Raw genomic sequence first — 27,743 nt, 5'->3', positions numbered from 1 at the left:
TATTTCAAGGGATCCTGTATGATATTAATATATGATCAGGAGACAGCCTTTTGGAGGAGAACTTTTGGAGTTGACATTTCGGTCAACTAAATGAAATGTATTTTTGTAGTCAGCAAATCAAGGAGAGAGAAGGAATGTTCTTACAGTGATGACATTTGCCACAACTGATACCTTTGGAGAGCAATCAATATGACTGCTGCTACAAATCTTAATATTTCTTTTGTCTTATCTTGAAACGTGACCTGGATCACTCCTCTAAAACCACCCTAACCCAGGCTTAAATAACATACTAACCCAGGCTATCAGACCCTTGTATAAAAAGCACAAGCTCAGAATAGACAGGGAGGACTGTAAAGCCTAAGGTTAGCAGATGCAAATGACAGATGACTGGAATAAAAGGATGGACAAGAAGATAATATAACAAATATTTATTAACAACTCTGCTAAACAGGAGTTATGGAGTCATAAGACATCAATGCAGATAATAATGCACAATATATGGTAAACATGCAAAGTGCTATGTGAGGTTTGACAGGAAGATTGTTCCTTATAAGGAAGATTTCCTAGGAAAGATTCCAACACATTATCACTAATACCTTAGAGAGTAGTTTCATTGGAGCAGAAAGTGTCTTACTCATCTTTAAATCCACAGTGAAACCTAGAACAATGACTCACATGGTAGGCATTTAGTGCTATTTTCATTGGTCTGGAAGAGAGGAAGAAAGAGATCAATAGGCAAAGAGTAAAGGAGGGGACACTCCTGGCACAGCATGGGCAAAGCAGAGGAATAAACAAATTCCATGTTTATCTCATGATATAGATTGTAGAGGAACAGGAGAAATGCATCCCTCCTGACTTCTGCCTCCCGACTTTTCTCTTTTTTTCTTTTTTCTTTTTTCTTTTTTTCTTTTCTCTTTCTGTAAATACACACACCCAGAGTAACATAAGAAAACAAGTATAGTACAAAGCCAGCAGAGTTCACAGGAAAAAGCTCACTCACTGAAATTAGGTGTTGGGTAGAATTTTACCACTCTATGACTAATAGGTGTTCTTACAGAATAAAAAGTAAGGGACTGTAAGCAGAATGGCTTAATATTATGAATCCTGCACAATTTCAGTAATGATGATGATGATATGAACATAACCAATTTTATAAGAATAAAACTAATAAGCATTAAATTATCCTAAAGAATTACTCCACATTTTCTTCCGTTCTTTGAGAATGTTAGTACATGTATACATCATATGTGGTTGTTGAATTATTTCCTTGAGGTTTATCCTCAAATCAACAACCAAAGAGCACAAACAATTTTATAGCACTTGTTTCCCATTGATATATTGTCCTCCAGAAAGACTGTTTTTAATGCCACCTTTCAAATTCCCAACCTTTCATCCCTTCACATCCATCCCTATAGATACCTGAACTCCCCACCCATTCCAGTACAGTGTAAGCTCCCTGCGAGGCATTATTTTCTTTGTCTTATATTTCTGGTGCCTAGCACAAAGAAGATGCTCAATACACATTTGTTAAATTGAATCCTCATTACTAATTCCCTCTTGTGCACATTGGACCTCTCTTCAACATTGGCAGAGATATTTTTCACGGAAGGAGGAGAGTATTTACTCCTCTATTGTCAATTGACCCAAACAGTTCCCTGACCATCCTAGGCTCAAGGAATGTGATGAAACAATTCAAAAAAATAACCCCACTCTTCCATTGTGACTCATTTGTTTTGAGTGAACTAGTGCCTTTTCCCATGGGGAAAAAGCTATGAGTAAGTTACGAATCCCTAAAATTAGTTTTATGGGCTTGCAAGGACCTAATAGTATTCTGCCATTAATTTCAAGGCCTGAAACCCATTTTCACCAAATTAAATGGTTAAATCAGTGAGCTAACTCCAGGCATCCCCTGTAGAAGAGCTTCATAAACAAGACTAGTCTTGGCACTTGTCAAGTAGATGAGGATTATTTTCCAGACCTTGTCAGCTCCAATTTCAGCCTTCAACTTTTAACTTGACCAATCATACACCCTTCATTCAACAGAAGGCTGTCCTAAAATAAATGTCTGATAAAATCATTCACAACAAAGAGTATAAATGCTTGAGACCAAGTATAATAAGGGATGCTTGCATGTGTGTTATAACTGAAATCTGCCCTTTAATCAGAAATTTTAATCATCAATGATGATGGAATATATGGGTGAGGTGGAAAGGGATATGTTTGCTGGCATGCATCATATCATCATGGCTGTCTAGTTGACCTTGATTATATTCCAATTTAGTCATTCTTCCAAATCCAATCAAATGCCATCCCAACTCCCACCTTCATCTTTGCGGATCCTTAAGTAATGGAACAGAGCATGAGCTAATCATGAAACTGGTACCTACCTTCTAGCCTGCCTGTCTATAAGTGCCCATGAAAACCTAATTGTTTTTTCTACAGAAAACTCCTTCTTGTTATTTTCATGTAATTCCCAAATTAGATGTGGAGGCCATCTCATTTTTAGAATATGTGATTTTTTTCCAGATGAATTTTCCAGAAAACAATGCCAAAATTAATTTGGGAAGACACTTTCAAAGTCACAGTGAGCCAGCTGCAATTCCTCAAGTCAATAAAGATATTTGAGGGATGTCTGTCCTGTTTTATCAGGATAAGCGACATTTTAAAAATTTTTAATTAAACAGCAATCTTGCCTATCCTAACTTCTATGGAAAAAATGAAAGAGCACTGGCTTTAGAATCAGAGATCTGGGTTCAAATCCTTCCTCTGATATGTTCTGTGATTTAGACAAATCACTTAACTTCCATAGACTTCAGTATCTTCATCTGTAAACTAAGAGTTTGCTGGCCAGGAGATTTACTATCATTCCAACTATTAAAAGGCTGAGGCTGGAGGCCTGTTCTGAGTTATAGTAGGCTAAGCCAGTCTGCGATCTGCACTAAATCTTTTACCAACATGGTAAACACCTTGGAGTTGGGGTATACCAGGCTGCCTAAGGAGGACCAAATCAGCCCAAGTTAGAAACAGAATAGAACAGATCAAAATTCCTCACACTAGCAATAATGGTACTGGGCCTGTGAGTAGTCTTGGCAAGATAAGGAAACCCAAACTCAAAAATAAATTAAATTTTAAAAAGTAGGAATTCTCAGTAAAGGATTTCTGAGGTCCCTTCAGATCCCAACTCTGGTCAACATGTTATAATGGCAAGAAGGCTGAACTTGGAATTAGAAAGTCTTGCTTCAAATCCTCTCTGTGACATTTATCTACTGTGCAATAATGGGCAAGTCACTTAATCTTGAGCTTTCACTTCCTCATCTCTAAGTTGGCACTAATAATATCTGTAGTATCCAACTGGTGAGATTGTACTGATTAAATGATATTCATTAAGCTGAAGGAAAAGAAAAAAATTACAAATGTGATTTCTCATCACTGAAAAAAGTTGTGTTTCTTCCTTGATTTTATATAGAAACTTGTATATTAGCCTCAATATTTGTTTGTTTGATTTTTGGTTTAAAAGTTTTTTTGTTGATGCTCAAATTTTTTAAATGCATGAGAAAAACTTGGTTAGAGAAAGCATGATCTCTGTTTCAGTTACCACTAAATAGTCATAGAATAGGGACTTTTAAAATACTTATTTCAGTCAAATCAACACAAACTATTTAAAATACTGAGTTCTGTAATTTACTCAATCTTCACCTTCCTCTTCCTTTTTAAAACAGTTACATGAATATGATATTTCAATAATATGAAAAGAAAACAGACTCAATGTTAGGTTGTGAAGACAGTCCTATGACTAGATAGACCTGAAGTCAAAAGATTCTTCTGAATCTAACTCTGACATTTCTCAATCTATCCATTGATCAAAAAGTAAACATTAATCGTGTCCCAAGTATTTTGTGAAGCATTTGAGATTCAAAGAAAACAGTGAGACAGTTCTTTGCCTTACAGCTTATGTTAGGTGAACATCATGTTATACAAGAGCTAATCTAGGATATGGATGATGTGAGGCACAAACAATTGAGGGAAAAACTTCTGGAAGAAGGTGCAATTTGAGCCCCATCTACCAGAGGTTCCAAGAGACAGAGAGATGAGCATTCTGGCCATGTAGTAACCCAGAGGTGAGAAGATGGAATGTTGCAATCAGCCTTACAAAAATAGACTAAAGAGACAGCTAGATGGCATGGGGATAGAGCACAAGCCATGAAGTCAGGAAGACAAGAGTTCAAATCTGGTCTCTTAATACTTAATACTTCTTTGCTGGGCAAATCACTTAACCCCTCAGCAAAAAAAAGCCTCAAAAAAAAAGCAAAACAAAATAGATTATAGCCATACCAGAAAGGGCTTCAAATGATCAACAGAAGAATGTAATTTTTAACTAAGGCAATCTCTGAAATATCTTAAACAGAGGGTAAATGGTAAAAATCTTATGTTATATGACTGTCTTGGAAAGTTTGGGAGGTGGATGAATTAGACATACAATCTTGGGTGAAATATGCAAATAAATTAAAGCTTAGTTCCCTTATCTAGAAGTGAAGATAATGCAAATTGTACTGCCTGCCTCACAAGGGTGTTATAAGAAAAGTATCTTGTGTACTGCAAACTATTATATAAATGTGAACTATTATTATTATTGTATTTTTTATTCCATTTTGTATCTTTATATAAAGGGGCATTTTGCTGCTGTTGAAAAATAACAATATTTAATCATCTCATTTAAAATGTTTTAAACCAATATTTTAATTTTCTTTGAAAATTTAATTTGTTTAAACTAAACATTCTTTTAGTTGCTACTCTGCCTCCCATTAAATTTATCACACAGTAAATAGAGTTTAATATTTATCACAGTAAAGTAGTCCAGCAAATCATTTTTGTAGGAGCTAACTATGTGACTTTGGTCTTCAGTTTTTTCTTCTCTAATATGAAGGTTCAACAACTAGATGACCTCTAAAATTCCTTCAGCCACTATAACTATGATCTCCAAGGTCCTTTCCAGTTCTCATATTCTGTGATTTTATAAGATTTTTTTCTTAAATCCTCTTGCTATTCTTAGAATCAACAAAACCCATTTTTGTATTTTCTATAGCTACCTCGAACCTTTATCAACATAGTAGAAATTATGGAGTTGGTTGGTCTACGCCAGATACAAGGAGAAGAATGTAAAGTGACAACTCAGTAAGTAACCAGACATATTTCTAGCAAGTCCCTAAACTAAGTAGAGTTCAGGGGGAAACGGGACAGGAAACCACCTGGAAAGAAGTTTGATAGCTTTCAGCACCTTCAAGGTAACAACCTCCTGGGTAAGACAAAGCCAGGTTGGACACCAGCCAATCTGATTTAGATTTTAGTGGAACCCTTTATCTTAGGGCTTCTTTTTCCACAGATCCATTTGCCCTTGCTTTGGACATTCGCTGGATAATTCTCCTGAACTGCAAGAAATGAAGAACATTAATAGACTCTTCCAAGTAAGTTTCCAAACTTTTATTCTAGTGTTTTCCTTTTTTCTTGTCCCAGGAATGAATAGTTCTGAAATCATATGAGGAAAGACCCAAGTTATCTGTCCAAGAAATATTTTTTGAGAGCAGGCCCATCCACAAGGAAGAAGAAGCTATGTGAGAATTCTAGGGCAGCTTTTTGCTAGTTCTATGTGATTCTGAACAAGTGACAACCTCTCTGGGCTTCACTACCATCCAATGTAAAGAGAAAAGGTTCGACTAGAAGATTTGTAGGGTTCTTTTCAGCTCTGAAACTAGCCAGAGGGAGATCTGGCCAATGATAATACACAATTGCTTCTACACCCATGAAACCTAATTAAAGTGAAATATTTTCAGTTGTTACTCTCCTGACCTAAATAAACAAGTCTTCCAACAGATATAGTACATAATTTGTATGTATTGCAAAGGAAAGTAGCAGATTACAGTGAACAGGGAGTCTGCCTCAGAATTAGGAACACCGAGGGTCAGGGCCCACCTTTGGCAGACCCATACTGCTAATGAACTCTCCAAGGTTTCTTCTTGTAGGAAAAGCAATTGCTACTATACATCAGCAGAGGGAGTTTCCTCCCTGGGGAGTAGTTACCTATATCTATGAATCCTATATGTGGAACAAATATATGTTTATATGCTTATCTGCATACATGTTTCCTTGCCAGAAAGATACCAGGGTTTGTCTGAAAAATGTACAGAGAAAGGGATAGGAGTATCCAGCCTATCTCCATCCCTCACTCCCTTTTCTTTCTCATTGCTCATTGAAGTCTTAGTTATTTGGGGCACCAGCTGGTAGCTGCAGCTCCTTCCCAGTTTGCTGCCTGCTGGTGGCTCCTAACCAGACTTACTCCCCCCAAAGCATATAGGCCAAAGATGGTTACCAGCATGAATCCATGATGTCCCTATCTCATCCAGCACCCACACCCTGTCATCACATAGTTCTTCACATGGATATAGGGAAGAAATAGAGATTCATGTTACTGCTAGTCCTTGGTCTTTAAAAAAAAAAAATCACTTTTTATTTTGAACTTTACAAATTTTAGCAAAACTCAGTATTAAATATATAAAGAATAGAAACAAAAATTGTATTTGAAACTGTGAACTTTATTATGTACAGATTTTAATTTGGACTTTAAATTTAACAAGCTAGAATAAATCCTGCCTTGCTTGTCTATCCTTCCTTCTGAACTTCCTTCTATTCTTGTATATTTTTAAATGTTTCACTGATGCACTTTTCTTACGTCATTCTTACTAATACATAAGTCCCAGTAATTATGAATCAAAATTGAATATATTTGTAAATATATGTTTTTTCCTGAACCTCTGGTCAATAACTTTTGTGAAGATATTGGTGAAAGAGTGGGGGCAGAGGTAAGATGTTCCATCAGTAGTCCTCTGAAGCCACGATTGGTTACTACATTGATAAGAATGCTAAAGTCTTTCAAAGTTGTTTATGTTATTATCATATCAAGTAAATTGTTCTCCTGGTTTTGCTCACTTCACTCCATAAGTTCATTGAAGTCTTCCAAAGTTGATTTGAATCTGCTAGATTTATTATTTCTAGTAGTGAAATAGCAACAACAATAAGGAAAAATATTTACATAGCACTTAAAAGTTGACAAAATGATTTACATACATTATTTCATTTTGTTTTCAAAACAACTTTCTAAGGCAGATGACATGATTATTTCCATTTTTCAGATGAAGTTCACTTGTTCAGGGTCACACATCTGGTAAACCACCTGAGGCAGGATTTAAATTAGTTCAACCATTCTTCACTTGATGGATACCCCATCCACATTTCCAATTATCCACTGCAATCCAACAGCAGCAGTATCATACATATTTTTGTGCATGTGGTTCTTTTCCCACCATTTTAAAAAAATATATTTTAATATATGCGTCTTAGTCAAAGAGTAAGTACATTTTAGTGATTGGGGGGGGGGGTTATACCTACAATTTTTTTCATCCTTTTTTAAAGTTGATAATAAATTACCTTTGCCAACAAATCCACTCCTTCTTATATATGTCATATATTTCTTAGCTAAATTAATGCGAGAGTCTCAATTAGGTTTTCTGTATCTAGTTTCTCCCTTCTCCAGACTGTTCCTAGATATTGATTCATTTCCATGTTTATTCCCTTCCCCATCATTCCATTCTTAATTATACCAATTTTCCATATAAGAGCCACAATGGATTGCTATGCCTTTTAGATCAAGTATAAGCTCTGTCTATCTTGGTTCAAGGTCTTGGATCACTTGGTCCCATTCTATCTAACCAACCTTATTTCTTACTGCACCTGTTTCCTACTGTTTCCATATTCCTTTCCACATCCAATCATGCTATTCTCCTCCTGTAATTCCCACTTCACTTTTCTCTGCAATTCCAAATTCTGCCTCATCCAGCTCTAGTTCAAATGCCATCATAAAGGCTTTCCTGACTAATCCCATTTCATAAGAATTGGGTTGTGGTTTTTTTTTCCTCAGAAATCCCCATATCAATCATAATTTGGACCACAGAGTATTGTATTTTTTTGTTGCATATTTGTATGTGTGTGTTAAAGATTTGTGCGAGGGAAACCATAGACCTTCTTATATTGCCCTTGCCCTTACTTGCCTAAGGTCACTTGATAGTTGTTTCAGTCATCAAATATTTGTTAAATACTGTACCTGCTGTATGGCAGACACTATGCTCAGCCCTAAGGATTCAATTCAAAAATCTGACCGTGCTTGCCCTCAAGGAGTTTACCTTCTACTAAGGGAGGAACAAATCACAGATAAATAAATGCTCCCATAGAAAAATACACAGATGGGAGAGAGATGAGAGACATTCGTAACTGGGAGAATCAGAATCAGGAAAAGCCCCTTGTGGGAAGTAGTAACTCGAGCTGAGTCTTGAAACAGTAAGGATTCCTAGAAGTGGAAATGGGAAGAAGAGTATTCCAGGCACAAGAAGCAGCCCAACCTCTGACCAATCAGCTAATTGCAAGCACAGCTCCCAAGTCATTTACAGTGGACTTCAGGAGGATTCAGGGTAGCCAGGAAGATAACTAACATTTGGGACCTCTTTCCCCCATTCCCAGAGTGGCAGCTCAATGATCACCTATAATCACCGGTATATGGAGCGGGAGGATTTCGCTGTGGTGGTGCAGCCATTTTTTCAAAGCACTGTGGTCCCAATGGATGGTGTAAGTTGGGGACTTGGGGAGTGGAGGGAAGTATTTCTTTTTAGGGGCCTTGTGTCACATGGACTATTTCTTATGCAAAGAGACGACTTTCATCTCCTGACTGTAAAGTTAGAGATATGTATAGGTTGTTTTGAATTGTTCTTCAAACCTCTCAGGAGGGAGGTAGCAGTGGGAAATTTGGGCAATGAGCTATCTAGCCATCATTTCCATGATTGTTGGTTTGACCTAGACTTGAACCATTACCCAAATGGTTGGTCCCTCTCCAAGTAACAGTGTCTAAGAAAGGAAGGAAGAGCACAAGTGTCATGCAAATGGTTAGCATTGCAACCATTGTATTAAAAGGGAAACTTCAAAACTCCATGTTTATTTTACTTTGTATAAGATGGTAACCAGGATACATGGGTTGTGGTCAAATGAGTTGGGTCAGCCTTTCTGAACTTCGAAGCTTAGACTGGTGAATAGGAAAAATGACCATTTCCTTCAAGTGTGAAAGCTTCTCTCTTTCTTGGAAGATAATCCAATCATATTGTGTTTGCTCACAGAAAGGAAAGCCAGACCTGAGCTTCTTCTCTGTGGATTGCTTCCACTTCTCTGAGAGGGGACACGCAGAGATGGCCATCTCCCTTTGGAACAACATGGTATGCAATGGCAGGTGGGAGGGAGGAGAGATGGTTCAGCTTCACATTGAGAATGCTTTCCAATACCCACAGCACCTCCTCTGACTTGTGGGGACCTTCCTTTGCAAAAGCTTAATTGCACTGTAGAGCTAAGCTTATATGCCCTCAAAGGTTTAAATAAAACTACTGTAGCTCCATATTGGAAGCAGAGGCATCTTGGAAGTATAATTTTCCCAGATAAAAGGAATGAGCTTCTGGAAGCCAGGAAACTTTGGATGTTCGAAGTAAAGACGCGGTCCAGGCTTCTCCTTCCTACAAAACTCCTTCATTTTGGAATCTTTCTGTCTCTCCTATCACCTGGGAAATTTATATATTCCAATAGTCCCTGCTTCTAGCAGGGGGCTACAATACATATGTGGTCCACCTACCTTATTATATAAAAGGCAAACCTGATCATAACCCTGGCGAAATTTACTTTCTTTAAACATCCACATTTCAAAATAGCTAAACAAAAGCAGCAAGTTTCCAAATCCACTCCCTCCTTCCTTTACTTTTCTTATCTTCCTCCTTTAAAAAAAATTCTCTTTTTATTCCCTTTAATCCTCTTATTTATCCTCAGCAATCCCTTTTGTTGGCAGGGATCCACCTCCTCCTTATTACTTCATAACATTGTGGTTCTACTGGGCTCTTTTGCCTTGCACCTTCCAGTGGGGAGATTGGGGGAAGAAAAAGGAAAATATAAATCACAGAATATATGTATCGTAATCTCATTTTTTTCATCCCATAGCATTTTGTATTTTTTATTCAATCTCTATTATTTGTGTATATTAAATTTCATTGTTACATTATAAATACTTTGAGAACCGAGATCATTTTCAATGACTTTTCAAAGTCATTTTCAAATGACTTTTTAAAAAATATTTTATATTTTTCCCTGTAGTACAGTAGTTAGAATATTAATCTCAGAGTCAGAAAGATCTATATAACCATAGACAAGTCACAATTTTTCTGAGTGTTAAGCTTTATTAACTCTGAAATGGGGATATTTTTGGAATATGTGTATGTGTGTATGTATATATGTCTTGTGTCTATACACTATGTAGCCTATGAAAACTCTGAGGAGCCCTATCCCAGATCCATTCCCAGTGATAAATGAGGTTTTTAGAGTTACTTTGGATTCTAGGGGTCTTGGCAGAGAAGAAGTTCTCTAATATCGACTCAAGTCCCTGTGTGCTCTCTCCTCCCCCAAATATTACTAGTTAAGAATCACTTATTACTCAAGTAGCTTTTAGAAAGGAAAGGGTTTTTTTTTTTTTTAATTAAATTTACAGGGAAAGCTTAGTGGGATAGTGGATAGAGTACCAGCCCTGAAGTCAGGAGGATCTGAGTTCAAATCTGGCCTCAGATACTTAACACTTAGCTGTTTGACCCTAGGCAAGTCACATAATCCCAATTGTCTCAGAAAAAAAAAAAAAAAAAAAAAAAATTAAACTTACAGACCACTGTGTCTTTCATAGTTCAAACCTAAAAAGACCATATGGCAAAAGAGTGACTCACATTGCTGTGGAAAATCCTTTTGCCCCTTTCATGGGGTACTCAAGAAGTTCTCCTTAGCTCCTTATGCAGATATTGCCATCAGCTGATCTGATGATAGCAATCATCAGATCAGGAATGAGGCTAGGACAGCAGATCAGAAATCCATCTTGTGAGCTCTTTGACATTTACATGGTCTATCTCTACCTGAAACTAACTAAGGTCTTTCTTCCCCACGTGGTTCCCTCTTCAGAGGTGTGCTAGAAAGACATAAATGCTCCAACTTCTGAAAATCTTCCATTCTCAACTTGGTTGATAATTTATAGATAATAACTAAATCATGACCAAATTTTCTCATTCAATCTGAACACAATTCTTGTGTGATTCATTCTAGTTAAAGGTTGTTTTAAAGACTTAATTTAAGGCCTTTGATTCAATGAGTCATGTTCTCATAGTTAAGATATCAAGACTAAAATTCAGTGAGGTAGTTTCAACCATCCTTCCCTCTAGTTTTTATATTTGCCATCCTAAACAAATCTACTGTTGTATTTTTGGCAAAAATAAAGTCCTGACTATCTTTTGAGTGATTTGGGGATACTCTGCATTTTTTTGAATACGTTTCCTAGATTCTCATTACTAAGAAGTTTCAGGAAAAGTCTGTGTGGTATACTCCTGGGCCAGTCAGAATGCCTTAGTTCTTCATCTATAAAATGAGCTGAGGAAGGAAATGGCAAGCCACTCCAGTGTATTTGCCAGGAAAACTCCAAATTGGGTCACAAAGAATCAGACACAACTGAAATAATTGAACAACAAACTCAAAGGGAAAGCTTGATCTCTTACATATCACAAAATTATTAGAGCATAGATCAAAAACAATAGCAAATAAAAATATGAAATGGTGTATAATTAAGATCCCTCCAACTTGGTCAATTCAAATGAGTCATCACCAACCAAAAAATAGGACTATCATTGTTTCCTAGGAGATTTTTAGCAGATAATAAATCAATCATCACATTTATCTCTTTCCAACCAAAAATATATGACAGCCAAGGGCAATACTTGTTTAGAATATTGACTTCCTTGTTTATAATTTTTCATTTCAAGGGAGGCATAAAACAAGGAGACATATGCCCACTAGAGATATTTGCCATTTTCATGGTTTCATTTCTCTGGTTAAGTTGGGCCTTTAATGTGCCTTTAAAAAAAAAAAGTTTTGGAGCCACCTTCCTGCCACCCCTCAGTTTTGGTCTAATGCTAGAGTCATAGATTAAACTAAAGACCAGCTTCTTAAGCCTCCTAGGTTCTGGGGAAAAAACCCAGGTCAGCTACCACTTCCACTAAGTGGGGGTTATGAAGACATGTGAGGGAGACCCTAGAAAATATTCCTCCCTCAATTAGAACATCTTCTCCCTCATTCCATTCCCTCCTTTTTAATCATTAAAATGTAGAAAAGCTGCTTTGGGGGTTAGGGTTAGTGTTGACTGGGAGAATGACCCATGTGTGCTGAACTGTTCTGAGAAGTACAAATTGATGAACTTCCTTAGAGATGGGGACCATCTGCATATGATGTTGTTTACAGATAAAACTTATTCTGATTGCATGAAATACTAGAACGTTGCAGAGCCTACTAAATGAGATATATATTCACTCAAAAGAATCCATTGCAAGAGATTGAAGAATACCTATTGTCCATACCATGCCAGTTAGATTATTAATTCATAGCTCTAATATATTTATATGTAATATTTACCATAATTAATATAATATATGGTAGCTAACACTTACATTTTACTTACTCTGTGCCAACTACTGTGCTGAGCACTTTACAACTATGATCTTATTTAATCCTTACCATATTTAATTCTTTATTTTCCCTATGTTTTAAGTGAGGAAACTGAAGCAAAGTTAAGTGATTTGTTCAGGATCACATAACTAGTAAGTTTCTAAGTCTTGAACTCAATCCTTCGTGACTTTAGGCCTGGTGCTCTATCCATTGCTCCACCTAATTGCCCTGGATATTGTGTAAAGATACACAATACACACACACACACACACACACACACACACATGTAAAACATGTGTGCATTGGATAGATTTGGATCAGAACTGAATCAGAAGAGTAGGCTGGATTATTTTTGGGAAATTGCATGTTGCTTCTAATGATCCCAAGCTTCTCCCTAAAACAAAGGCCCCCCCTTTTTTTATCAACAGCTGATGCCATATGGCTACAAGTCATGGAATATCCTTGACACTGAAAAATTAAAGCTGTGAGTCACCCAAACAGTAATGGGGAAAAAAGAGGTGCATGGTAGATATATGCAAGCTGCAACACATTCCCTAAGAAGAATTGGGCAGGGAAAGTTTATTGTCAGAAAAATGTATAATCAGAAATGAGGTGGATCACACACAGATGGCCATCATGCTCCAATATTAAGATTTATAGCAGAAGGCCTCTAATAGTCAAGTGACCCACCTCCTCCCCCAGAGTGGACTGACAGGAGTTAGATCATACAAACAAGATGAGACAGCATAAATGTATTTTGATCTGCATTATTGAAGGATTTACCATTCTGATGAGTTCATGAATTCTTCCAATTACTGAAAAGTTCCCTGAGCCTAGCAAAATGAATTGCATACAGTAAGCACTTAAATAGTTTGGGTTTGTCTGTTTTGAGGCATTTTAATTTAAATTAATGTATGAATGAATTAAAATTAAAGATAGACTAACTGAATTTAGGACTCACAAACATTTGATTTGTGGTCAGAAACTCTGTAAATTCTTGGATATTCTTATCTTTTCAATTTATTCATTTTCATTGCTTTTATCTATTCTAATAGACATATTCCCTATGGGAATACTGGCTATAACTATGTATATTATCTTCTATTTTTCATAGAGCAGACTGTAACCCTTATACTCATGTTCTCAAATGGACAAATAAAATCTCTTCCTTGTCCAAAGCCTTCTTTTCATCTGACCTCAGTTGCGACTTGTTCCTTTTACCTATTGAGTACATCCCATCATCTTTTCCCATAGCAACAAAGGAGCCTGCAATCTTGTCTTCCTCTTTTTGGATTTTGGGTCTCATAGATAATGATGATGATGCATGCCAGACATTACTGTACTTCCATATCTATTAGCCCTATATTTCTGTCTAATAGTTTCCTGGCTGACTCATAACATAGGCTTTCTCTTTGACTTTACAATCGTGCTTTTTCATTTCTGAATAAAACATTCACAGTCTGACATCAGCTGCAGCTCAAGAGCAGAGAAACAAAATGGCACAAGAGAATGAATGTCAGGGTCTCTGTATTCTCAGCTCAGCTCAGCTGCTAACAGAAATGTGGACAAGGGTGAGTGTTATCTCAGGCTGTCTTATTGATGTTGCCACAAAAATCATCCTGCCTTGTACATTTCTTTTATCCAATTATTTCTTCCAAAGGGTTTTTTGATGTCATTGAGACATCATCCTCCTTAGAAGGCTGACGCCATTCTTTCAGCCCTGGGACTCAAATTACCATCAGGACATCTTTGAGTCACCAATAATAATGCTATCATAATCTAGTCCACTGGCTCCTTAGCTTTCTCCCCTGAATCTGTTTTGGATAACTATTTCTGCTTTAACAATCAATTTGTCTCCTTTCCTTTGAAGATGGTTTACTCTATTCTTTTCTTCCTTTTCATCTCTTGGGAATTTTAAGGATATCAAAAGATTTGAATACCAGAACCAGAAACCATTTTTTCCCCTTTCCTCCTTTCTTTGTCACTCCAGTTACTTGTCCCATAATTCATTATTTGAGAAGGAAGATTTCATTGATACTTTCTATATTTTATTCTCCCCAATTATATATAAAAACAATTTTTAGCATTTCATTTATTTTTAAGTTTTGACTTCTAAATCCTACCCTCCATCCATTCTCTCCCCAGTCCCTGAGATAGTAATAGGTTTTATATATACAACCATCATATTGCCACTTTAAAAACAATTAACAGTGCCATCATGTCTAATACCATACTCCTCTTTCTCCTAGAATAAAAAACTGAAATACTTACTATATCTGGCAGCCTATGTCTCACTCTACAATTCACTCTGAAGTCAGGGGACTGGCTTCAAATCCTAGTTCCAATGCATTTGATTAACCTCTGTGGCCCTTAGTTTTCTTATCTATAAAGTGAGCCAACCTCTTTTCTAAGAGGGCTATTTTTCATCAACTGTCTATGCTTTCTATTGGTCATTGTTAACTTTATACTTCTCATCTTATATAAGATTTAGAGCAAAAACCTTAGGGATCATCTATTCTGAATTTCTCATGCTCTATCTGCCTATAAAGGTTCAGCATTTTATTTAAGGTCACATATCAGAAATTGTACTCCCCATCTCTGATTTTTCCACTCCTGTCTTGCGAATTTGTCATCACAGTAATAGTTAACACAAATAGAATATTTGATTATAAAAATACTTGACTGTAAATATTTGACTAAACATCTTTAATACTCATCACAACCTTTTGAGGTAAGCCATAGATGTCCCAAGTGTAAATGAAGCTGTCCTGGATATTTAATTTTTTGACTGAACAGTAACAAGCAAGAACAAGCTTCAGAACCACATTTATTTCCCCATGCACAGGGAGAAGGAAGTATTGCATATTAATTAGAACTAGAGTTAGGAAATCTGGGCTCTCCAATCCTGGTTCTGAGATTTACTTGTGTGACCACAGATGTATTGGTTAACTTCTTAGTTCTCATCTAGAAAACAGAGACAATAATTCTGGCATTTCCACCTCAGTTACTGGAGGTAGTTAGGGAAGGTTTTCTGGGCTTGGAGGTAGAAAGGGAAATTTTTTGTAAACTTTAAACTATTATATAAATATATGCTCTTATATTATCCCTTGCCCTAATATGTTAAGAACTTCGTGTTACTGGGATAGAATCCAGTTAACCTTTTCACCAAGAGACAACGTTCCTCCCCACCCATTGTCTTTCTTTTGGAAAAGAAGATAAAGCTGAATATTTTCATCCAAGATCTCTCCAGAGATAAAATTATAAAATCTTACAAACTACTCTTAGAGTGAAACTACTGTTCTCTCCTTGCTTGTATTTCATCACCACCACTAAATGCCATATGCTTTATTTCTTTTAAATTTTCATTTATTTATTTATTGTCATAGTGAGTTCAACGCTGTTGCCTTCCCTTCCTCCCAACCCCACATTACAGAAGGATAGCATGTGATATAGATATATCTGGAACCACACAATATATACTTCCATATATCAGTTCTTTCTCTGGAGGTGGATAGCATTTTCCTTCATAAGTCCTTTGTAGTTGATATGAATGATCATATTACTCAGAATGGCTTAGTCATTCACAAGTTATTCTCTGAACAATGTTTTTTACTATATATAACATTTTCTTGATTGTAGCTCATTTCACTTTGTATTATTTCATGTAAGTCTTTCTATGTTTTTCTAAAACCAACCTGCTTGTCTTACAGCACAGTAGTATTGCATCACATTGAAATACCATTGTATCTCCTCAGTTTTCAATTTTTTGCTACCACAAAGAGTTGATATAAATATTTTAGAACATATAGGCTCTTTTCCTTTTCCCTGTTCACAGTGGGAAATGAATTTAATAGTGGTATTTCTGGGTCAACGAGTATACATAGTTTGTAATTCTTTGGATATAACTCAAATTGCACTCAGATGGTTGGATCAGTTCACAGTTCTACCAACAGAATATTAGTTTTTCAATTTTTCCACATTCCCTCCATCATTTGTCATTTTCCCTTCTATCATTTTAGTCAACCTAAGAGTGAAAGTTATCTCAGAGTTGTTTTAATTTACATTTCTCTAATCAGTAATGATTTAGAACATGTTATGTGATTATATATTGTTTTGATTTCTTCCTCCAAAAAAGGCCTGTTAATATTATTTGACCATTTATCAATTGGGGAATGACTCATAATCTTATAAATTTGACACTGTTCTCAAATATACCTAATTCACTTAATGATATTTCCATTTATGTCTTGGTCATGTATCCATTTTGACTTTTACATGGCAAATGGTGTAAGGTATTAGTCTTTACCTAGTTTCTGCCAGAATGCTTTCCACTTTTCCCAGCAATTTTTGCCAAATAATGAGCTCTTACTCCACAAGTTTAGATGTTTGTGTTTTATCAAACATAAGATTTCTATAATCATTTATGATTATGTATTGTAGAGTAGATAACTCTATCTCATTGAATCACCATTTTATTCTTTATCTAGTACCATGTATTTGATAATTTCTGCCTTATATTTAATATCTGCAATTGCTAGACCTTCTTCCTTTACATCAAAAAATTCCTTTGATGTTGCCTTTTGTTTTTTCAAATGAATTCTGCTATTATTTTTTCTACCTCAATAAAATAATTTTTAGTAGTTTAATTGGGATGACACTAAGTAAATAGATTAGTTTATGTAGAAGCCATATGCTTTAGAGAGTTTTATAGATCCAGAAACTATCCAGATGAAAAAATTGAAGCCCAGAGAAAAAAAGATGGTTTGCTTAAGATCAAGCAAGTAATTGAAGGAAAAGATAGGACTATAATAATAATAAGATCAGGCAACCCTACGGCATAGGTATCTGAAACTGAGGTTTAAGAGGTTTAACTTGTCCATAGTCACACAGCTATTATCAGTCAAACTAGGTTTCTTCTCACTCCAAGTCCAACATTTCCCCTATAATATTTCTGTAAAACTCCAAGGTTTTCTAGAGGGTTTTCCTCCTTAATGTTGATTCTCTTCCACATTAGCTTCGATTGCTCCTCTTCTTACCTAAGCTATCCCTGTCTTCCTCCTTTCCAACCCAATCCTGTAATTCTAGGAGATCAAAAACCTATTTGGTTTATAGTTGGAACCCAGTGCCCAGAAAGTGCCACTTTCTATGTGACATTGAGCAAGGCACCTCACCAATCTGGATCTCAGTTGTCTCATCTTTCAGAAGAAATGCACCCAGAAACTTGTCTTTGGTCCTATTCAATCTATTTATTAATGATTTAGATGAAAGCAGAGATGAAGTGTTTATTAAATTTTCAGATGACACAAAACAGGAATAGCTAAACACCAGGACTCATGGTCTAAAACAATTGAAATATATCACCCCCTTAAAACAAACTTGCAGATTGGGGACAGATGTTTCATGCCCTGAAAACTATAGTTTACAATATGCCCCCCTACCAGTGACCTTAGATTTAATAGTCATCCAGTATTCACAACTAACTAAAAGCAGAAACATTTACTAATATGGAATAGTAAGGAAAGAAGGTATAAATATCCCCCTCCCATAAACCTGAGCTTTATCACAAAGTATCAGCAATAATAGTCAACAGAAGCTTAGAGTATTCTGCCAGGAGTGTGCTGGAGCCAGCTGATGATTAAATTTTTAGGTTAATATTTTGTTTTGGAAATTTTCAAACTCTACACATTAGGTTAATTTATTGATTTGTTGTTGTCTAGACAGTGATAGAGAAAATGTTAATAATAATGCACATTATTATACATGTATATGTATATACACATATAGTTATATATATGTATATATATATATTGTGTGTGTATATTTATGTATTTGTTTCCAGAGATCTGATTCTTTATTAGTACCCATCTGGTATCCTTATGCTGTTCCCACTAGGCACAGCATCTCTGCTACATGAATTACTCATCAATTCCTGGGACTACTCTTCTCTATGGCTTAGCTACCAAGTTATCAGAGATAATTCTCTTTGAAATCCAAAGTTGGTTCTCTTCTCTACTGCCAATAGAAAATCTCCTTCCTACTCTGTCCTGTTCTCAGCCCCCCCCTCTCTCTCCCTCCCTCTCTCTCCCTCCTTCTCTCTCTCTCTCTCTCTCTCTCTCTCTCTCACACACACACACACACACACATACACACACACCACTGATGGATTCAGTGTCATATATTGGGAAACTTAAAGACTCCAATCAGTGAAATGGAAAGGTAAGAAAATTGCCTTTCCCTTCACTGCTTCCCTCTGGCAAAGGTCACATTCCACAAAGCTACTTCCAGCCTCCACTGAGGGCTGGCAAGCTTAGTTTTTTAAAGGCCACCATGGACATGGACACTCTTTGGATACTCTGCCAAAGCTTCCCTTACAGCTGCATCAGGGACAGTTCTTTATCATGCATAAAGTAGAACATGACCAGTGGCCCCCTCAATCCCTCACTACAAGTAATTATAGTAATTTAGTATGGAGTATTTAAAGGTGATAGCAGCTGTTACCCCCATTTTAAAGATGGAGAAACTGAAGCACATCAAAGCTTCAGCAGCATAGTCACTGCAACCATCCAGCATCAACAATATTAATTTCTTAAGCCGCATAACTCTAGGCAGCCTGTTGGTCATTGTCCTTCTGTCCCTCTGAATGCTTTCTCCCATTCTGCACCCCTCCACCCCCACTGCTTTGAGGTTCTCTCTTTATAATAACTCACTTTCAAAATTTAAATTTTCTTTATCTCATTTCCTTTTACCCAAACCATCAAACCATCTTCTATAATGAAAAAGGAAAAGAAAAACACTTTAACAAAATTCCCCCACACATCAGTCAAGTCTGATAGTATGTGAGCTTCCACAGTCAAGTACCCTACATTTTCTCCTATCTTCTTTGAAAAAAGGACTGGTCATTATAAATGCGCAGCATTCAGTTTCATCTTTTTCATTGTTGGGTTGTATTGCTTTTCTGATTCTGCTTGCTTCACTCTGCATTTGTAGAAGACTTCTCCAAGCTTCTCTGAATTCTTCATGTTTAAATTTTTTAGGCCTGAGCCATATGCCAGTATATTCATGTATCAAATGGAGAGGCACCTGCTTTGTTCCCAGTTCATTAATAGAACATTGCTGTGGATATTTTAATAACTCACTTTATATAACATTTTTCTTTCAATTCTCCTATGAAATAGATAATGCTAGTGTGATTGTTTCCATTTTGCAGATGAGGACCCAGAGAAAACACATGATTTTTCTATGGTCACACAGTTACTTTGATAGAACCAGATTCTGAACCCACAGTTCATTGCTCCTGACCCATCGGTGAAAAATCTGCTTCTCTTTGAGAGGGTCAAAGCAAAATAGGAAGTGACTTTTATTCCTCCCTCACCACACTGAAAGTGACTCCTCACACTTAGTTTTATTTTTGTGCAAGGGTGATGTGGCGTTAATTCAAGGGGTTCTGTCTTTGTGTTGTGTTGAGTTTCCCCCATGCTTCTGCTTTAGTGAGTTGAATAGCACTCATCAGCTTCTTCCTATTGTATCGGAGACAGAACATGTGTGTGATGGGCCCATGTTATCTTTTCCCTCTCAGTGAGGCAGCTCTAAGGATAAGTAGAACCAGTAGGGTCAACTCTTTGTGCTCTTTTTCAGCTGGAACCAGTAGGCCGGAAGCAGACCTACAACAACTTCACCTACAGCCGGACAAAAGTCAAGTGTCCAACCCCTGTAAGTAAAAGTCTATTTACTGCTCCTCCTCCTAAGTATCATATCATAATTAGTTACCTTTGTAGCCCCATGTGTTTTATTTTGTAAGTATTATTTTGAGAAAAGGTCCATGCATTTCCCTAGACTGGCTGTCTCAAAAATAGTAATAATAATAACAGTTAAGACTCCTTGCTATTGGGAGTATTCCTTGTTTTCCAGTACCTATAAATCAGTCCTCAGGTCAATATCTGTTTGTTGATTGTTTGTTTAATCAATGGGTCAAGAATGAGCATGAGCTACCACTGAAAGGGGATTCCATCCTCCCTCTTATTTAATTGTCCTCCTCTTCCATCCTCTCTACCTTAATCTTTCCCCTCCTTCACTGGGTCTCAGTTTCCTCATCTGTAAAATGAGAAGGCCTACATGACCTTCCCGTTTTTAATCCCGAGATTCTGTAACCCTCACTCTTATCCAACCAAGCAAATTAATGCCCCCAAAGCAGGTAGATAACAGGAAATCAGTCCTTTTTTCTCTTTAGATATTCAAAGAATAGAGCCAACAAGAACAGGGTCAAAGGAAAATTATGTTATCTTTTCATGTTATAAAAACTGAGATGGGTTATGGCTGGGTGAGGTGGAGAAAGGGAAGGAATTAGTTTGAATTTCATTTAACTCATTAACATTTCTCATGTAACTTTGTGTGCATTTCTAAATTCTAACATCTCATGTTTTGTGGCAAGTTTATAGATGCAATTTGGTGTGTTTCATTATTTACACAACCTGTACAGTCTTCTTTACAGGAATGCTAAAAATATGTTTTTGAATATCTACCTAGTGAATTAGTGATTCAATACAGACTTTAAGCACAGCAGTGTTCCTACTGCACTATTTCCTAAATGTCAGCCCACAGACTTAATAGAATAGTGCCAAAACTAGTATTTCAATTTTGCACCTAGTTCAAAACCCAATAAATGGATTATTTGTTTAAAAAAAAAAAATTACTTGGAGTAAGAAGGTACCTCCATTCCCAACTTCCTCCTAGCTTTAGGTTTTTATCTCCAGTTTTATAACTTATTTTAATTCAACATTTATTATTCTACTTGGGCTGCATCCTTGGACATGAATGAAAAAAAAAAGTACTTAATATGTATGCACTATAAATACAAAGCAAAGTGTTGGAAATACAAATAGAAAAGGGAGACAAAATCACTGATCTCAAAGAGCACGGAGATAATACTTGCAAGGCGGAGATTTTGACCTTAGAGATGATGTCAGACTGGTTCATAAAACCATATTGGTTTCTGGTGTTAAAGCATTTGATGGTACCAGGACCTTTTCTGGATGATCAATATCTGAAGGCTGCAGCATCTATTGAGGCTGGAGATTCACCCTCTTGTCAGTTCATATTTTTCAAATGCATTGTTCCCTGAATGAAGGTCAAACTGGAATTAGGGTCAGTGATCAGGGGTGTAAGATGCTGCTGTTCATGGGACTTTGGTGCTGAGGGACAGTCAGAGTCCTAGGCTATCTCCACATGAGTTTAAAAGAGGAAGTCTTAGTCAAGAGGTCGGTAGGTAGGGATTTGGCCTGCCAGACTTAAGCCTTTCCCTATCTCTCCAAGCCAGCTTGTCTGCCCCTTGCTTTATATGTACATGTTCTCTCCCCGGTATAGATTATAAGCTTCTTAAAGGGAAGAACTTTCATTTTTGCTTTCCAACTCGGTGTTTTTATCCCAGTGCCTGACAGAGAATAAGCTCTCATATGCATTTGGATTGAACAAATGTTAATTCATTGATTAATTGATAAGCTATTCTTGTGAGTGCCTAATCCTCTGAACCCTACCATGTGCTCATTTCACAGGACAACCCTTACTTCTATACCTTGAAGAACAGTAGGCTGCTTCCACAGGAAACCAACAAGTCCTTCAGTGTCCCCTATTGGGCTGTGCTGGTGGCTGCTGGTGCCAGCTTCGTGGTTGGCATAATTCTGGTGCGGGCATGGAGGATCAAGAAACACTCCCACAAGGAAGAGCACCCTACAACTCACATGTCCACTCTCTTTTAAGCATCAGCTCCTACTGGAGCCGTCCATAATAAAATCCCTCCCCCCAAATGCATTCCCCTACAGTTCTCTCTACCTCAGACATGCTTGCCAACCTCCAGATCATTAACTTCAATGTGTGGTGGTCACTGAAATCCTCAGGGAAAATTACCAAAATTCTGGGGCTAGGTCTCCTGAAATCACTACTTTGTAAGCTGTTTAAAATCAAAGACTATTTTTTTTTTTTTTTTTTTTTAATAAAGGCAAAAGAGCCTCCTTTTACTAGCCTGGTACAGAGCTTTCTCATTTCATCTGGTTTTAGGGGGAGGGGTGAGAGTTATGTGTAATGCCGGGGAAACTGAGGCAAGATAGAGATTAGAGAGTTTTATTTGAAAGGGAGAGATTTACTGGGACCAAATGGATCCATGATTTGGTCCCAGGACTGAATGAAGAATCCGGCAATGAGAGTTCTTAGCGACATATGCATACAGGGGTAGACTGAGGCAGGGGCAGAGTCAGAGCAGTGGGAGTGAGAAAGGAATATCAATCCAGATCTGACGTGGTAGAGGGAGGCACTGGACATTCTGATAAATAGGTTTTACAGAATGGGGAGAGGAACTGGACGGTCTGATGTCTAAGATAGAAGGTCTTTCTCTTTATCTGGATCATGTGACTAGGAGGGAAGGGTAGTGTTGGAGGATTGAACAGAACAATTAGGAACTGAGGTAGGACAATTTAGGGAAACTGAGTCAGGACAATAAAGGGAAATTGTGCCACAACAATGTAATTTTATTCCAACCCACATCTAACATCATCCTCCTGTCTCTTTTTACTTTAGCCATATCAAGTTTGGGAGTTGGTTAGCTAAGCATTCAATTCCATTTAAAAGGTGCAAAAACCAGATATGTTTTGGGGCAATATAATATAATTACATCTGGGTTTACTAGTCACATAGATGGAAGATACTTTATTTAGTATTTGACTATCTCTAAGGGGAGACGGCAGTTTTTGCACATGTTGGGAACAGGATGAGGGCCGTGGTTCGGGGCTTACTCTTTTATTCAACTATCTCTATTAAAATAATTCTAGTACAAAGTAAATCTACTACATCTCAAACAATGATATATTGTTCAATATTTTGAGGCTCAGAATAGATACCATTTTCCCAAATCACTCTCAAGGGGAGGGCAATATTTAGCTCATGATTGCCCCATAGCTCCCCCTACCAAATGCTGGTTACACATAAAATCATCAAAAATACTTAATAAACTTCATTATCAAAGTAAGTAGTAAATCATAAAGTTAAATAAAATACTAATAGAATGTACTGAAATAGATGGGCTCTGACTTAGGCTGGAGCAAAATAAAAACATCTCAGCTCAAAGAGAGCTCTCACGGGAAATTCCCTCTTACTAGCCTGAAAGGTTGCAAACAGTGGACCTCAGAGGATGCTGGATATTGGGGTGACAGCAGTCTCCTCACAAGTTTGAGGCTCCAAAGACATTTCCAATCTATCATTCTATCAAATATATTTAAGCATCTCCCATGTGCTAGGCACTATGTTAAACATAAAATGCATGCCATAAATTCTTCCAAAGTTTTAAAAACAAAATGCCTCCAGTTTCTCTGCCTACCTGTATAGGCAAGCAGGATGTACCTTTAATGGCAAAGAGATCTCTCAACCAATCAGTAATTATTTCTCCTTTTTCCATACAATATAGTTAAAGAGAAACAGCTGTTACTCTTCAGAGTTAAGGTGTTACACAAGCACTTATGAGTCATTTATTATATTCTCTTTGTTCAGTTAAAGCGTCCTATTTACAAATGTAGCAGGAATTACCAAGGGATCAGTGAATGAATGAATAAAAACATTTATTAAATATTCTCTATGTGCCAAGAATTGTGCTAAGTGTTGGGGATATAAATAAAAATGCAAAATATTTACTGATCTCAAGGAACTTAAATTTTGGTAAGGAGAAGGAGTTAAAGAATTCATAGTAACAATGAATGGAGCCAGGGGTTAGTCAGTTGACATGCCCTTCAAGGACTGGGCTCAGGAGTTCCACTTGTTGACATAGCAATGGTTAAATGGAAGATCCAAGGAGATGAAGAATGTGGCTCTGGCTGAAGAACAGTAATGATGACGTGGAAAGTACCTGATTGGCTTTCAGTCCAATAAATCAGGGATCTCCTGAATGCATCTTACATGTCATCACAGATAACTTTAAAGCAAAATATCTCTTGCCTAAACTGAGATCCACTCCTATTAACTTGGGGATGAAGGTAGGACTTTATCATGCCCCTATGCCATAGGTGAGACCTCAGCTCAGACATCTCATTTCTTACTTGTCTGCACTTTGGGATTTCTTTGACTTGTCCACCATACCCCAGTGCTGAATACTTTCACTTCCCTTCTGCCTATTCCTGGTTTTTGCCTCTTTTTCTGTTTTGTCTTCCTCCATTACATTATAAGCTAATTTTTTCCCCCCATATTTGTATCCTGAGAATTTAGCACAGCACATAGTACATAGTGGTCCTTAATAGTTTATTGAAATGAAACTAGAATCCTCTCGTTAAAGGAAGACAACGCATGAGAGAGATAATAAACTGGGAGATTGGTTTGTAGAGTATAAAAAGGGTTAGATTTGCCGTCAGAAGAACTGGGTTTGAGTCCCTAGCTCTGCCATCTTGGACATCTATGTATCTGTGAGCAAGTCACAATCTCCTTCAGCTTCTCTTTTGCGAAATGAAGGGCTGTCCTGGGTGACCTCTAAGTTTTATTCCAGATCTAAATCTTATGATCCTGAGCCTTGGCCCTTGGTTCATTGGTTTTACTCAGGAATAGAAAGGTTAGTCAGTCCCAAAAGCCTGGAAAAATTCCCATCAAGGTGGTACATTAATTCTCTCTTATACTTTCCCCACTAGGGTCAAATTGTTTCCTTTTCTTGACTGCCTCATTGGGACACAGAAGGCTTAACACTAGACTCTCAGCTAGGTTCTGGTCATATTCCATTGAGAAGGATTTCATAGACAGTTGGGTAGTCAATGTACACAGCACCCTTCCTGAGCACTAAATACCAGGCAGGTGATGTTATCTCATACATTATATCCTCTAACTTACATTACTGATCATGGCCAGTAGCAGTGTTACATGTAGCTTAGAGTCATTAATCACCTAAAGCTCCATGCGTCCAAAATTCCTGCCCCACCATCCTGTCCTATGGCTGATACCTGAAATTAGAGCTAGAAGAGACCTTAGTTCAGTTGTGTAGATCAAAGAAAAAGTCCCTTGAAGATTGGGGGGAAAGTCTAATATTAGCTACTTGTTAGGAATTCATTGATCAGCTCCCTTTTTGGAGACTAAGAATAGAGATATAAGAGTTAAGTGTTGATTGGAGGCAACAGAAGGTGATGATGGTCCAAAGCCAGGGAATTGACCAAAGACAGATCACAATAGAACCCTACAGTGGAGAGGTGGCCTGTGCAGCCCCTGAGGAAGCATGAATGTACTAGATACCTGGAAAGAGCAAATGATTTTAGAGAAAAAATTCAGATCTGAAAAGTGGAAGGGAATAAAAAAAGAGGCAAGTATCAAAGGGTGGGAAGCTCTCCAAATTTGTGATCAGACCTGTGCTAAAGTACAAACCCCTCCTATTATTATTCCCATTTGTCAAGACAAAGAAGCCAAACCTTGGAGAGAGGAAATAAATTGCTCCCAAAGCCACATAGCTAATAATACAGGCAATAACTACCTCAGAGTAGTAAAAATTATGGGAGCTCAGGGAAGCAGAGATCATTTCTAGCTGGATGGTTTAAGAAGGCTCCACAGAGAAGGGGGTTAGGTTAGATGCTTTCCAAGGTTCCTTCCAGTTCCAATATTCTATGATTCTATGAATCAGTGGCAATCTTATTATATCAGTAAAGCATTTTAAAAAGATAACAAGTACATCTCACTGAGTCACCTTGAAAAAGCAACTAAACTGTTTTGAGCCTCAGTTTTTTTTCCTCTGTAAAATTTTTAAGGATCCTCTTATAATTCTAAATGCAAATCTAAATTCATTGAGTTCTATCACTATCACTAGGGTGTCTAGCTTTCTAAATCCTTGGCCTACAAGGAAAGGATAGGCAGTTTTAATTTCTTAAAAAAAAAAAAAAATTTAGTTTTATTTAATAGGTCACAGTGGGTACAAGGGAACTCTGTTAGATTTGGAACTGAAGACATGAGTCAGATCTCAGACTCTGGTACTTACTAACTGTGTGACCATGGACAAACTATTTAACTTCTCTGAGATCTATTTTATTTTCTGGAAAATAAAGATAATGATACCCAGAAGGTGATAGTCTGCCTGAACTCATTATTAACTTAATATTACCCTCAAAATTTTAAAATTTTTTAAAATCATGATTAATATATTCCCACCCCATTGTCCTCTCCCCATTATGATTCTGAACTCTAAATATTCTCCAGAAAATTTAAAAAATTAAAAAATCAGGATTAATATATTCCCATTACATGATCCTCTCCCCATTACAATGATTCTGAACCAACTGTTGTCATTGCACAAATCCTATTCCCTACTTCTTACTGCCTACTCCCTTATTTCAATCCACCTCAACTCTACCACAGTCCTAGATTTATCTACCTCTTCCACTGTGCTCTCTAGAATGCCTGACCCATATGTAACATACTTGTTTTCATCTTAAAATTTTCTTTTAAATTATGTCTATCTTCTTGGACTTACTGAGACCTGGCTACCTTTTCTGCCACTGGCTTCCCTTTCATACTTATGCTTGTCTCACTGACCATGGTAGGAGAATTGGAATACTCCTTATTTTCTGTTACCACTTCCAGACTTTCCCTCTACTACCATCATTCAGGGAGCTGTCCTTTGATATTCACTCAATCCATATTTATCACCCAAACAAGATTCTGGTCATTGTATTCTACCCATCTCCAGGACACACTCCTTCCAGCTCAGTGACTGGCTTACAAAATTTCCTCCCCAACTCTTGACTTCATGCTAAGAACTTCAGTATATTGATATGCTTTTAAATGCTCATAAGTTCCCAGTTTTTTCATTTATTCATTTTCTATAACCTATTCCTCAATCTAACCTCAGCTATATAGTGATCTTAACATCATCCACAAGTGTTCCACTTTCATATTTATGACCTTGACATTACTTTAATTATAATATTGTTATCATTTGATTGTTCTCTCTAACTTATAACTCCTAACCTGTTCTTTATCTTCATCAAGACCTCCAATCTTTTCATCCCTCAGTTCTCTCCCTGTCCATCACCCTTGTCTGGCTACGCTCTCCTTCCCTTTCTTGACCTCTTTGTGAATTGATTAAATTTCATGTTATCCCTTTATCTTGTTTCTGATCTTACCCTGTCAAGCCTTGGATT

At 37.0% G+C, this 27,743-nt stretch overlaps 1 protein-coding gene across 2 annotated transcripts in view; it reads left to right on the top strand.

The window, feature by feature from the left end:
* Positions 1-22,613, top strand: part of PLB1 (phospholipase B1) — a 181,002-nt gene extending 158,389 nt beyond the window's left edge. For both annotated transcript variants that reach the window (XM_074288291.1, XM_074288292.1), the window contains exons 53-58: positions 5,084-5,172; positions 5,381-5,462; positions 8,566-8,670; positions 9,213-9,308; positions 20,239-20,313; positions 22,152-22,613. In XM_074288291.1, the coding sequence (XP_074144392.1) occupies positions 5,084-5,172; positions 5,381-5,462; positions 8,566-8,670; positions 9,213-9,308; positions 20,239-20,313; positions 22,152-22,355 (651 nt within the window). In that variant the 3' untranslated portion in view covers positions 22,356-22,613. The remainder of the gene's footprint in view (positions 1-5,083; positions 5,173-5,380; positions 5,463-8,565; positions 8,671-9,212; positions 9,309-20,238; positions 20,314-22,151) is intronic.
* The last annotated feature ends 5,130 nt before the right edge of the window (positions 22,614-27,743 follow it).

The sequence above is a fragment of the Sminthopsis crassicaudata genome, chromosome 2 (genome assembly GCF_048593235.1).
Source record: "Sminthopsis crassicaudata isolate SCR6 chromosome 2, ASM4859323v1, whole genome shotgun sequence".
In the NCBI taxonomy this organism is placed as follows: Eukaryota; Metazoa; Chordata; class Mammalia; order Dasyuromorphia; family Dasyuridae; genus Sminthopsis; species Sminthopsis crassicaudata.
Note: the sequence above shows the minus strand (reverse complement) of the source record. Positions and strands in the feature narration are given on the sequence as shown.